This window comes from Rhinoraja longicauda, chromosome 4 (genome assembly GCF_053455715.1).
Source record: "Rhinoraja longicauda isolate Sanriku21f chromosome 4, sRhiLon1.1, whole genome shotgun sequence".
Classification (NCBI taxonomy): domain Eukaryota; kingdom Metazoa; phylum Chordata; class Chondrichthyes; order Rajiformes; family Arhynchobatidae; genus Rhinoraja; species Rhinoraja longicauda.
The window spans coordinates 75,787,959-75,802,297 of NC_135956.1; the positions used below are offsets into that span (position 1 = coordinate 75,787,959).

At 41.2% G+C, this 14,339-nt stretch overlaps 1 protein-coding gene and 2 long non-coding RNA genes across 3 annotated transcripts in view; 1 reads left to right on the plus strand and 2 right to left on the minus strand.

The window, feature by feature from the left end:
* Positions 1-3,342, minus strand: part of LOC144593203 (uncharacterized) — a 38,295-nt gene extending 34,953 nt beyond the window's left edge. Inside the window, exon 1 of the long non-coding RNA XR_013547220.1 lies at positions 3,089-3,342. This is a non-coding gene — a long non-coding RNA (uncharacterized LOC144593203). The remainder of the gene's footprint in view (positions 1-3,088) is intronic.
* A 64-nt stretch (positions 3,343-3,406) lies between these two features.
* Positions 3,407-14,339, plus strand: LOC144593205 (uncharacterized). Its single transcript, XR_013547221.1, has 3 exons — positions 3,407-3,447; positions 13,683-13,774; positions 14,241-14,339. It is a non-coding gene; the product is annotated as an uncharacterized LOC144593205 (long non-coding RNA).
* On the minus strand, positions 11,136-13,428 carry tcf24 (transcription factor 24). The gene is made up of 2 exons (XM_078398692.1): positions 12,994-13,428; positions 11,136-11,246 (listed from the first exon to the last, which is right to left on the minus strand). Exons 1-2 carry the CDS (start codon positions 13,426-13,428, stop codon positions 11,136-11,138), a joined length of 546 nt encoding a protein of 181 aa, XP_078254818.1.

The window sequence follows — 14,339 nt, forward strand, 5'->3', positions numbered from 1 at the left end:
GTACTCCATGACTAGATTCCAGCATTTCCCCTAATATTGATGTCATCCTAAAAGATCGGAAGTTCCCTATTTTTTCTCCTTCTGGCTCGAGCAGCCATTTTTTTTAGAATTGTTCTAGAATTTGTAAAATTTCTGAAAATGTTACCCAGGGCAACCACTATCTCTATAGCTACCTTTAAAACCTTAGGATAGAGGCAATTGGAAATTAATCACTTTTCAGTCACATTAATTTCACATTTTACAATTATAAATTTCTTTCAGTTTCTCATTCACTCCTGCCAGTAATTTCCTACTGTCTACAGTAGGCTCTCCATTTTTTCCATGAATATTTGCTTAATTACTGCCATTTTTTAATTCCCCATTTCTTCTTCCTCCAAATGTAGACCAATATTAGTTAGTTATAATGACAAAGACTGCTATTTGGCCCATCAAGTCCATACAGAACAATTGCCATCAGAGCAATTCACACAGTAGCCAATTAATTCACTTTCGGATGTGAGGGGAAACTGGAGAATCTGGCGGAAACCCATATGGTCATGAGAAGAATGTTAAACTCCACAGACAGAATCTGAGCTCTAGATCAGCGCCCTGGAGCAGCAAAACTAATTGTACTTCTATGCTAATCTTAAATTTAATTAAAACTTTTTTTCATACCTCCAGAAGCTCTTACAATGTTTTTATGTTTCTTGCCACTCTCCTGTCCTCTTTTGACATGGCTCTCTTTTTCTGAATTCCAATGTTTCCTATTTTTCTCTGGCAAAATTAAACATCTTTGCATTAGATCTAATATCTATATACTATAACTCTCGTTTGTTTGTCCCTGAACTACAGCCAAAACCATACACGATAGCGCAACAGTTTTAGGCCCACCTTACTCACCGTCGTCCCTTTGGTGCTAATGGAAGAGGTTTCATTGAAATTGGTGTTAATATTTTTTAAGGTATTCACATTTTAAAGTTTAAATCTATCTCCTAAGGAGGGAGGGGGGGGGGGGGGTCAGGGTGGGGGATAAGGGGGATGGAGTGGGGGGGAGAAGTGGAGAGGGGGGATAAGGGGGGTTGAGTGGGGGGAGGGGGAGCGGAGGGAGGCAGAGGAAGGAGGGGAGCAGAGGGGGGAGGGGAGCAGAGGGTGCTGCACCAATGCAGGAGAGCTTTAGGCCCAACGGGTCCACTTGGTCTAGTATGACTTTAAATTTCTTGATGCTGTCAGTCATAAACTGTACATTAATTCTTTAAATGTTGGTTATTTACTGCCACACCTTTTAATGTAATTAACCAATCCATTGTAGCTAACTCACACCTTTCTTTGTAGTTTGCAGTATTCATTTTTAAACTACTTTCAGACTGAATTAAATCACTTTCCATTTTAATATAAAACTTGTATTTTATTGTGATCGCTGTTCCCTGAAAACATCTTGACCAGCTTTCAAATGCTTACCAAATGAGAGAGCACAGTTATGACAAAGCACAAACTGCAAGCCGAGTTTCCTCGTTCTTAACAGCATGGGATTGGAAAGGGGAGGTATGGTAAAACAATTAAGAAAGGATCAATTTGGAGTAAGTGCAAGTGCAAATCTATCATCATCGGAAGATGCAGTGAATGTTGAAAATATGAAATTTAAAAACTGGTATCTCAAATTATGCAATGTAATTTTGTCAAAGAAAACTTGGTTATCCAGCATTTCCTGTTCTCATTTCAGTTTTCTGCTCTATCCATAAAGTTAGCAAAAAATAATAACAATTTGGTTATCAGAATGGGCAACATCGTGGTGCACTTGGTAGAGCTGCTGCCTCACCGCACCAGAGACCCAGGTTCGAGTCTGACCGCCGGGGTTGTCTGTGTGGAAGGTAGACACAAAACGGGTGGCGCAGCGGTAGAGTTGCTGCCTTACAGCGAATGCAGCGCCGGAGACTCAGGTTCGATCCTGACTACGGGCGCCGTCTGAACGGAATTTGCACGTTCTCCCCGTGACCTGCGTGGGTTTTCTCCGAGATCTTCGGTTTCCCCCCACATTCCAAAGACGTACAGGTATGTAGGTTAATTGGCTGTAAAAATTGTACCAAGGGTGTAGGATAGGGGTCGCTGGGCGGCGTGGGCCCGGTGGGCCGAAGGGCCTGATTCCGCGCTGTATGTCTAAATCTAAAAAACTGGAGTAACTCAGCGGGTCAGGCAGCATCTCGGGAGAGAAGAAATGGGTGACGTTTCAGGTCTCGACCCTTCAGTCTGAAGAAGGCTCTCGACCCGAAACGTCGCCCATTCCTTCTCTCCCGCTGAGTTACTCCAGCATTTTGTGTCCACCTTCGATTTAAACCAACATCTGCAGTTTTTTTCCTACACTAGTTGTCTGTGTGGAGTTTGCACGTTCTCCCTGTGACCGCGTGGGTTTCCTGTGTGTGCTCTGGTTGCCCTCAACACCCCCGAAGACGTGTGGGTTTGTAGGTCAATTAACGTTCACCCCTTACGACACCCCGAAGACGTGTGGGTTTGTAGGTTAATTAACGTTTACCCCTCACGTGTAATGATGAGTGGATGCGAAAGTGGGATAACCTTGAACTACTCTGAACGGGATGATCGACGGTCGGCGTGGATTCGGTGTGGGCCTTGTTTCCACGCTGTAACTTTCAATCAATCGATTTCTAAAAATCCTTCACAGATCTGAAGATTATGGTTTTAAAACGGAAGATTTAGCAAGCTCAGTAAAAGTCAACATTCAACAGAAATAATAGAATAAAATTTGAAAAATAATAACATTTTGCAGATTAAAGCTTATTGAATTGGGTTTAATACTTTGATTTTCAAGTTACTTTGTTTCCGAGCACAATTAATTAATTGCGAATTTACGCTCAGGAAGCTGATCTTTAAAAAAAAGTGTTTAATAACTTTCGTGTACTTTGTATTATTCCGGAGAATGGAACGAGTTCATTTTAATCAGACACGAGGCGTGATTCAGATTTCAGTGAAAGGAACTATTAATCTGGCCATCAACTCGGCCCATCAGCCAGATGATATAAAGTGGTTTGAATTTATAAAGAGGAACATTTTCAGCTCAGTTTTTATAGGAAGGCAATTGTAGGAAGGATTTAGTTACCGATTCAGCACGTTTTCTCGGTCGCTCTGCATCTGTTGCGGCCCAGAGCCGGCCCCGGTGCACGTGAAGGCGCCACGTCGAAGTTTTCTGGCCCCGGGAAGATAAGACGCATCAGAGCCTGGTCTGTGGGCGACCAGAGGTCGTGTTGGCTGCATGAACTCGACGATGGATACCGATGCTGACCGGGGAACCATTGCCGTCCGCCCGGGACAAAGGCCAGCACGCGGGAAGCGGCCGCGCCACCGTTACGGACGCTAACGTTCGCCCGCGTGGTGGAGGCCGCGGGCGCGCGCGCGCAGCCGCAACCCGAGCAACAGCCTCGCCATTGGACCGAGAGCGGCGCACTGCTGCCGTGATTGGTAATGTAGAGAGAGTGCCGTTTGTTACTCAAATTACTCTTGTACAACAGTACTCGCGGTAATGTAGGACAGTACTCGCGATAAAGTAGGACAGTGCTCCTGGTAAAGTTTGTAGGACAGTACTCGCGATAACGTAGGACAGTGCTCGCGGTAAAGTTTGTAGGACAGTACTCGCGGTAATGTTTGTAGGACAGTACTCGCGGTAATGTAGGACAGTACTCGCGATAACGTAGGACAGTGCTCGCGGTAATGTTTGTAGGACAGTACTCGCGGTAATGTAGGACAGTACTCGCGGTAATGTAAGACAGTGCTCGCGGGAACGTAGGACAGTGCTCGCGGTAATGTATGACAGGTGCTCGCGGTAACGTAGGACAGGTGCTCGCGGTAGCGTAGGACAGTGCTCGCGGTAACGTAGGACAGTACTCGCGGTAACGTAGGACAGTGCTCGCGGTAACGTAGGACAGTACTCGCGGTAAAGTAGGACAGTACTCGCGATAACGTAGGACAGTACTCGCGGTAACGTTGGACAGTACTCGCGGTAATGTAGGACAGGTGCTCGCGGTAATGTAGGACAGTACTCGCGGTAACGTAGGACAGTACTCGCGGTAACGTAGGACAGTACTCGCGGTAACGTAGGACAGTACTCGCGGTAACGTAGGACAGTACTCGCGGTAACGTAGGACAGTACTCGCGGTAACGTAGGACAGTACTCGCGGTAACGTAGGACAGGTGCTCGCGGTAATGTAGGACAGTACTCGCGGTAATGTAGGACAGTGCTCGCGGTAATGTAGGACAGTGCTCGCGGTAACGTAGGACAGTGCTCGCGGTAACGTAGGACAGGTGCTCGCGGTAACGTAGGACAGGTGCTCGCGGTAATGTGGGACAGTACTTGCGGTAAAGTAGGACAGTACTCGCGGTAATGTAGGACAGGTGCTCGCGGTAATGTAGGACAGGTACTCGCGGTAATGTAGGACAGGTGCTTGCGGTAATGTAAGACAGTGCTCGCGGTGATGTAGGACAGGTACTCGCCCTAATGTAGGACAGTACTCACGGTAAAGTAGGACAGGTGCTCGAGGTAATGTAGGACAAGTGCTCGCGGTAATACGGGACGGTACTCGCGGTAATGTAGGACAGGACAGTGCTCGCAGTAATGTAGTACATTTAATTTAGGACCGTACTCATGGTAATGTCGCGCAGTACATAAATTTAAGATAGCACTAAATTCTTAATTAATACAGGTGTCAGAGGTTATGGGGAGGAGGCAGGAGAATAGGGTTAGGAGGGAGAAATAGATCAGCCATGATTGAATGGCGGAGTAGACCTGATGGGCCGAATGGTCTAATTCTACTCTTATCCTGACCTTACCCATGGTAATGTAGGACAGTGCTTGTGGTAATGTAGGACAATGTTTGTGGTAATTTAGGACCGTGTTCGTGGTAATGTAGGACAGTGGGTCCAGTGCAGTTATTACTTGTGTCGATCGGAGTGGCCTATTGCCAGTATTACTGATCGTAACATCAAAGATGGACACAAAATGCTAGAGTAACTCAGCGGAACAGGCAGCATCTCTGGAGAGAAGAAATGGGTGACGGTTCAGGTCGAGACCCTTCTTCGGACAGTATCAGATCTTCTGATAGTAATGTAGGGAGCGGGCCATTTACTACTTGTATGGATGACAAAATAGCATCCCGGTTGGTTACTATTATTACTGTTGGTAATTAAGGAAATGTTCTACTAACTAGAGTAATATGTGAGGGGCAGTTTGTTACTATCATTACTGGTGATAATCCAGATGAACAAATCTGTCACAAGCAATTGTATTGTTGATGGTAAGAATGGGAGTACGTTATTTCCTGTTATTACTTCCGGTAATCTGGGAGGATTTTTTTAACTGACATTACTGATGGTAATGTAGGATAAGCAGTTGGAAACAGCCATGATAAAACGGAAAGATACTTTATTACAAATAGAAGTGATGATAATATAGGAGAGATAGAAGATAGACATAAAATGCTGGAGTAACCCAGCACGTCAGACAGCATCTGTCACAGAAGAGCAATGATGAGAAAGAGTCTTAAATGCCTGAGAAGATTTGACACGCCCTGTAAGATTCTCTCAAAACTCAACAGATTATATAGAATGTTTTCTGACTGGATGCATCTCACCTGTCATGGTAACTGCTCTACTCTTGTTTGCCTGAATCTGTAGATAGTATTGAACACAACCCAGTCACATCTTCCCATCTCCACTGCATTCCACTTTCAGTAGAGACCACTCCCTTAACTCCATGGTTCACTCATCCATTCTCACCCAACCTGCACCATCCCCAGGAATTTACACTGGTAACCATTGGAGGTGTAAGAACTGTCTCTACAGCTCCTGCCTCACATCCATCCAGGGACCCCATGAACTATTCCAGTTGAGACTGATGTTCAGATGCACTGTTTCTATTGCATTCAATGCTTCTGGTATGGCCAAGATATTGGGGAGACCAAGTGCAGGCTAGGCAACTGTTTCTGCTAACACTTGTGCTCTGTCCACCAAGGCCTGTTGGATCTCCCAGTTCCTAACTGTTTAACTCCCCTTCCCATTTCCATACAGATCTTTCTGTCCTTAATCTCCTCTCATACCCAACAAAATGGAGGAGCAGCAACATAAGTTAGGTAACTTACAACCCAACTGTATGAATATTGAATTTTCAAACCTCCAATTATTAACTACCACATGACCCCACAGATGAGCACCAGGATATAATCTCTCAGACCATTTCTGATTTTATCATTTCCGGCTGTCTTCCCTCCACAGCCTCCAACCTTATCTTTCCCCAGCCCCATGTGGCCTGGTTTTAGCTTCTCTGTAGAAGTGGTTAATCTACAAAACAAACGAACAACTGTTTAATCTGTTAACTCCACTTCAGTATAAAGGAGTGTAGGAAAATAACTGCAGATGCTGGTACAAATCGAAGGTATTTATTCACAAAATGCTGGAGTAACTCAGCAGGGCAGGCAGCATCTCAGAAGAGAAGGAATGGGTGACGTTTTGGGTCGAGACCCTTCTTCAGACAAAGGAGGGTCAACTTTAATCAACAAACTGCATTTCACAGATTATGCTTGTGTAGCGTATATTTTATGACTCTGTTATTTGAAGGTCTAAGTCATTGTCAACTAATTTACTGAAGGATTTAAGGGAATGGGCCTTATCCTTAAGGTCAACTACAAGCAGTCCCCAGCTGCACACCATGATGACATGCTGGAAAATATAAATAAATTCAGGCAGATATTGATGATTATATTCACCATTGTCTGCATGAGCACAGTCTTTGGTCGTCTGAGGAAAACTTAAGATAACGATCTCTAATCAGGAGCAGTTCCTTCCTACACATTTAATCTGCTCCACTGTGAAATCACCTCAAGGTATGTCTACTTTGAAGAGGTTCTCCTCTCTCCGACGGGAATTCTGCAACATCCTCTCTCGCTGCTCCTTCTCTGTGCATTCATTTGTTCTATATCTCTCTACATCAATGTCTATATCTCCCGTTTTCCTTTACCCTGACTAGTCTGAAGAAGGGCCTCGACCTGAAACGTCACTCATTCCTTCTCTCCACAGATGCTGCCTGTCCTACTGAGTTACTCCAGCATTTTGTGTTTATCAAAGATCATGTCTGGCGGGCTGTGGTGATATCTCTCCTGCTGAATGCTTCTGAGACATGGATAATTTGCAGCAGGCACCTCAAAGGTTAGAGATTCTGTCAACGCTGCCTTTGCAAAATCCTTCATCTCCAAAAGCTGCGCAGGTAAACTATTCTCAGTGGACCCTCTAGGCCAACTTCCACATCATTGACACTCAATCAGCCCTGACAGGCAGGTCATGTTTTCATGCATGAAACAAAACTTGCAAAATAGACTACCTAATCTAATTTCTGCAAGAGATTAGCACATGGACAGGATAGAGACTCGTAAATTCTCCGCCTCATTGAAAACATGAGAATTCCCAACATATAACTGCTAACAAGTGGAAGGAGCTCACCACCCTCAAAACCCATCAGCTTCCCATCAAGCACCTCCTGTCCCACCTCAAGCCTCATCAGTCACCTCGGAATCCACAGAATTGGAGGTGAAAACAAGTCATCCTCATTCCAAAGGACTGGCCTAGAAGATGTAGATTAAAACGTCTGGATATTTTTATGTGTACATCTTAGACAGACAGCTATCCATAGAAATATAATGGAGATACAAGAGAGTGCCAATGCAGGACTCTTAAGCAGTTCTGAAGACGGGTCCTGACCCAAAATGTTGTCTGTCCATTTCCCTCCACAGATGTTGACTCGCTGTGTTTCGGCAACAGTATTATTTGCTCAGCTATCCATAGCAGATTTAATTTAATCTAATATGATTTTGTTCAACTTCATTTTAATCTTTAAATGATAATATCTATTTAAAAGTTATATCAATATACATGAGTATATTTCCCTATCAGTGCAATGACTGGAGAAACCAACATACTTAAGGCTATTAAGCCCTTCACAAGTTAACGGAATCAAGGGATATGGGGAGAAAATAGGAATGGGGTACTATTTAGGATGATCATATTGAATGGCGGTGCTGGCTTGAAGGGCCGTATGGCCCACTCCTGCACCTATTTTCTATGTTAAGTTAAAGGAGTAGAATTAGACCATTCGGCAAATCAAGTGCACTCAATCATGGCTGATCGCTGCCTCCTAATCCCATTTTCCTGCCTTCTCCCCATAACCTTTGACACCCATTCTAATCAAGAATTTGTCCATCTCTGCCTTAAAAATATCCACTGACTAGGCCTTCACAGCCCTCTGTGGCAATGAGTTCCACGGATTAATTACCCTCTGACTAAAGAAGTTCTTCCTCACCTCCTTTCTAAAAGAGCACCCCTTAATTCTGAGGTTATGACCTCTGGTCCTAGATGCTCCCACCAGTGGAAACATCCCTTCTACATCCAATCTATGTCTTTCATTATTCTAATCCCTTCTATATTGATAATGGACCAGACACTAGTTTTAATAATGTGAGAACGAGAACCAGCTTTACAGTTTGCAAAAACTTAGAAGTACAAAAAGACAAATTGATACAGTTTATGTAAAAACAATGCAATTAAAAAGACTATAGATTGATTTCTACTTAGAATATGTTCGCAACTGAGCCTCCATAACTCTTTGTGTGGAGAACTCCAAAGCTTGTAGAAATATCTTCTCATTGGTGTTTTAAATGTCGAATCCATTATTTTGAAATGTGTCCACTAGCTTTAGACCCCAGCTGAGAAAAAAATATCATCTCCTATCTCTGTATCTACTCTGTCAAGCCCTTATGATTTTTTTAATATTTTGATTTTTTTTTTAACTCAATAAAATATAAGCTCTATCTACTTAACATATCCTCTTACATTGATTCTTGGGATGGTAGATTTAATCTGAACTTTTGCTACACTCCCTCTATTTCCAGTACATTCTTCCTTAGAGACCAGGCCCATTCATAATATTCCCTGTGTGATCTCACTTCAGCCATATTTAATTTTAGTAGGATGTCCTTTGTTCTGAAATTCTCATGATATAAACCAATGTGCTATTTATCTTCCTAAGTATTACTTGTTCTGCAAGATACATTTCAGTAATTTGGGTGTAAGGGCATCGCAACATCAATACTTTTGGATTGCTCACATTTATTCAACTGAGTAGTCTTTCTATTTTTTCCTACCAACATAGATATTTTTCTACATTATATTCCATCTGCTTGTCCATTCACTTAAGCTGTACATGTCCCCCTAAAGCCTCGGTGCATTCTCCTCAGAACTCATCCTGTCAAGCAGATTTGTATCATCAACATACTTGGATATATTGCATGACCCCCTTCATTCAATTCATTAGTTTAGATTGTGAACAGCTGAGGCCACCACACTGATCTCCGTGACATCCTGCTAAAATGACAATCTCCCAGCATAATCTATGTTTTATGTCTGTAAATCAGTCCTTATTGTACACTAGTATATTACTCCCAATATTGTGCCCTCTGATTTAGTAGTCTCCTGAAAAGCATTTTTCCTGAGAATTTGAGATGTAATAATTAGTGCAAAGTTTAGGCAATCAGGAGCAAAGCACAATATTTCAAACAATTGTAAGTTTTACACAAAAAGCTGGAGTAACTCAGTGGGACAGGCAGCATCAATGTAACTGAAACAAGCCAAGCTTTTTGTGTCACCTGAAACGTCACCCATTCCTTCTCTCCAGAGATGCTGTCTGTCCTGGTGAGTTACTCCAGCTTTTTGTGCCTTTCTTCGGTTTAAACCAACATCTGCAGTACCTTTATACACAATTATAAGTTTTAAGTCTACGAAAATAAAAAAGGTAACTATAAATTAGATTTATACTTTTGTGCGGAGTACCTTTCAAGATAGTTTCTGTCTGTGTACTATTGGTCTTTTTCTTTGCATTTCCTAATAAAATAAGTAGTAACCTTAAGGAAATTTTCACAATCAAATGAGCACATAGTAAGTTTATTTCTGACATGAATATTTCTGGCAAACCCATCAAATTTGATACATAAATTCAATCCAACCCGATTTTGTGCAATTTAGATCATTAAGATTATCTATTAAAATAATACAAAGTGTAGGTGTGAGTGTGAAAATATAAATATACTTCTGAAAATATCTGACATTACCTTCTCCCATTGAATACGGCAAATAATTAAACCAAGATTTTTCCATCAATAATTGCTGTAAATATTGATATGGTTGCTTACGCAAAATTGAAATGATGAATCAGACAATTTAAATAAATGGATGGATATTTTATTTTAGATCAATACAGTAAGATAAATACCAGCATAAATGATCCTTCCAAAAATGTGGATAATTTTGGATATCGCAAATCATTTTAAAACAAAAGAATATGTAGTTCAGTGTTAATATGTGCTTATTATTCCCCATGGTATAAGGGTGGTCAGGTTAACTAACATATTGTACGCATGATTTTGATTAATTTCAATTATGTAACAGTTTGGTATAAATCTGTTAGCTAGGCTGGTTGACCGCTGGATAGTTTCACAAAAATTTCAATCATTTCGAAGATGATTGAGAACCGAGTACGTTTTAAAAGTTTCAATAATCAAAGTGCGCACGTCCAGCTGCGCACAACGTTAGTTACTTTGCTATTCATTCCTGATTTTAGTGCAAACCTATTTGAATTGAAAGTGCATAGCCGATTAATCGAGCCGAGCTTTCAATCCCAGCAACGCGACTCAAGCCTTTCAGCACCAGAAGCAGTAAACACTTGAACTGAAAATGTCAACTTCCTCACTTCTCAAAGTTGAAGCGCCGGTGCTTCAATGTCATTACGTCGGACTTCACTGAAAGGTCTCCGGCACGCATTCTTTAAACATTTCACAAATAACGCTTGGTTTATTAGTTAATCGCGAAATATGTTCATGTTTTTCATACATTTAAAATTAAACGATATTTTTAGATCAACTCCCACTCCATCACATTCATTTGAATAATTCTCTTCAATTACCGTATATATATGTTTACTTATTTCGGTGAATATCTGTATCTTGATAATGTTCATTTACATTTCAAAAAGGTCAGTCAAGAAAATCCAATGTGACTTTGGTTCGACAATTAGCGTTAGAAGCCGTGCGCTGAGTTTTTAGGCAGTCTCTTGTTTAGACGGGGTCGGGGTTGGTCGTCTTTGCTTGAGTTTGAATCTCCGATTGACCCGAATTCAGAAACTGTCCCGTTGCACCGACATACAACCTGGATCGCATTGGCCATTTCTGAAATTCATGAAGGAAGATAAATATTTATAATGCTTGCTGGTCCAACTTTCATTTTTTTAAAGAAATATACAATATAAATCGGCGGTTTAAAATCGGAACGCTTGTCAAACTTAAAACGCTTTTTACTTTTTATTGGTCAAGCATTTTGCTTTTCACCGATTTTCAACTAAATGGGGTTCCACAGAGGAAACCTACCAAACTGTCCTGCATGCCCTCGACACCATGCACGACAATTGTGTTTTGGGGAGGCGTTGAGATTATTGTTTACACCGGACCAATTCAAATACAAAATTACAATTGAGATATTACCGATTCAATGTATTGCAATTACAGTCATCCGTTATATCAGTGTTTAAATTCTAAAAACATATTGCCGACGTTACTCATTTTGGAAGTTGATTTTTACATATTGGAGCCGTGTTTCCGAGTAATATTTACAATTTCCCCGATTCAGATATGCGTGAGGAATAAGTGCATCCTCAGCAAGGAATCGCCATGATAATTTGTGTGTGTGTTTTTTAGTTTAGTTTTTCAGTCGTAATTATTTGAAAACGTTTTATGTTACATGTCATTTGTATTTTAAATTACGATTGATGCAAGTGTTAGCAGACTGTAATTTAAACAATGGTCAGTGCTTTCAGTAATACTGCACAAATGGTTGTAATGGATTTAAACTGTTGTAAGATTAAAGTAGAAGAATAACGTTACGCGCAACATTTACCCTGATCTATACAGACCGATAAAATTTAAAAAACGTGCGACAAAATACTCCCGCAATATTGGAATTGCAACATTTTTTACTATCTCCCTTTAGTTTACCTCAATCTTTTTTTAATGCATTAGCGTTAACTACAAACTAAAACTATTCGCAATGGCAATTGGGATTGTGTTGAAAATCAAATCTATGACCGGTAAGGCAGTAATACTTTGGTGTTGGATATTAGATTATCTTCGTTTTAAAAAAAATATTATTTTGTTTTCTCAAATATTTTCTGTCCAGTTTTCGGCTCTCATTTCTCATTTTAAATCTGGGCGCATCTTAAAACCAGATTTCTTAGAAAGTGGACATTTTAGGGATTGATACTTTCATTTCCAGCTATTCGAATCTAGGAGTACCTAAAAAAAACCGTAGAGTTTGAGTCCATAACTGAAACAGTCAAAGAATGTCCAGCAATTGTTAGATTAAAAACTCAATACTATGACTTCAGTACTAGCCTGCAAAAAGTTTAACAGTTAGTTTTCAAGATGTCGATTTGTTGTGAGCAGTTGACAATTTAATTTAAGAAAGCCGGAAAGTGAAACGTGAGTTTATTTTTAAAGGTGTGCTTCACTGTACACGGGAGCTAGGGAGGATTTTTCTTCTCTACAATAGTTTGCATTGCAAACCATTGGAAATTACGCAGTTTTTCTTCTGTGTTCTGGGTGATTTCATTCATTCGGAATCTGCCACCAATCAATTTATCAAAACGGACTGCTCGTCGCACCAATCGCATGGTTGACCGTTTAACAAAACGAGATCATATATGATAATGGAATGAAAAATTATTCGACATGTATTTGAATTTATAACATTTCTTGAATGATCGTTTTTAAATGAGTGTTAAAATATTGAAGGCTCAAAGTATGTTCGAAATGTTACTGTTTATAGAAACTATACAATTGCAATTGATATTTAGAAGGGGCAGATTATTTAAGCGAAACAATTATTTAAAATATTTTCACAATAAAGAGGCATTGCTCCTACTTTGACCGGATGCAGATATCCGTCCACCTTGAGGGAATGCATTAACTCAGCAGATCTCCGACCTTCTCCTTCCTCCAAACTTTCTTCCAGGGTGCGGGTTAGATGTGCAATATAGGTGGTTGCTAGGATTAGGACATCCAGTTTCGACAGTTTAGTGTCCGGAGGAACTGACGGTAGAGTTTTTTGCAGCTCTAAGAAAGCATGTCGCAGGGTCTGTACTCTGCTCCGCTCCCGCGCTGCGTTCGCTGCTGCAGGCCTGCCCCTGATGCGAACCATTTTCGGACGAGATCGCAATTCAGAGTGCTTTCGCGTGGGACAGGTTATAGAATCGGAATCCGGACAGGGGCTGGGTCTGGGGCTGGAACTTGGACTATCCTCGATTACGACCTTTGGAACAGCTGCAGAATCCATTGGACTTTTTTTAGGCTGAACCATTCCCCGGGACAAACGCAATGGTCATAGGTAAGTGTCAACCTGAAAAATAAATACATTAAATCTCATTTTAAAGTGTTTTCGAAATTGTGACGTGCTAGAAGTCTGCTAACGCATAAGAGTTTCTTTAGGATACTACGTCAGCAATAAAGTCGATCATACATATACGCTTGACGAATTGTGCTTTGAGGTATTGTGAGGAATGGCGTATCAAATAACTCAGTAGTTGCGATTAATTGGGTGCCCTTTGCCTCCAGAGATGCCGCCTGGTCCGCTGGGTTCCCCCAACAGCTTGTTTTTTTCGCTCCAGATCCCAGCATCTGCAGTCTCTCGATCATCATTTTGGTATGTAAGTATCAAATTTAGCCAATGTTCCAAACATATATAGTTTTGTTTTGCAGTAAAGAAAGTTACAACAATAAATTAAGACATACTCCAATAACCAGTTGCAAAATCAACAGTTTGTCATATCATCCACCAAATCTTTAAGCTGCGCCAATGGTTCCAGCGATCTGTAAATATTTTGAAAAAATGAAGAAATTCCGTGTGTCTTAAATCTGTGCACTACCAAACTTGTATTTGGCGTTCTATACATGGCGCCCTGGTTTGTTTCTGCTGCAGAGCAGAATAAACCAATGCTGTACATATGGCGATTTTATCTGTAAACGGAGACGCGTGCTAACGTGTTACATAGAGTTTTAAAATTACCTTCTTGCACGAATCCAGTGCTGATTGTAGAATATGTTGTTTGGGGTGAATCAGTCGCTGTGAAAGTTCTCCATGTCCAAGCGTGTTATCCTTGTTTTAAAATGCAGGAGTGGGCTCTTTCTATCCCCTAAGACGAACCTTCTTATAAAGCAACGGTGGTAATGATTTCGGCTTCGAGCTTTGGTGGAGAAGAGCGTTGAGTGCAC

Bases quoted from the DNA above. Each gene is read 5' to 3' on its own strand.
- tcf24 (XM_078398692.1), bottom strand. From the start codon at position 13,428: ATGGTTCAGCCTAAAAAAAGTCCAATGGATTCTGCAGCTGTTCCAAAG. The intron at 11,247-12,993 runs GTAGGAGCAATG...CATGAATTTCAG, and splicing joins GATATCTGCATCCGGTCAAA to AAATGGCCAATGCGATCCAG.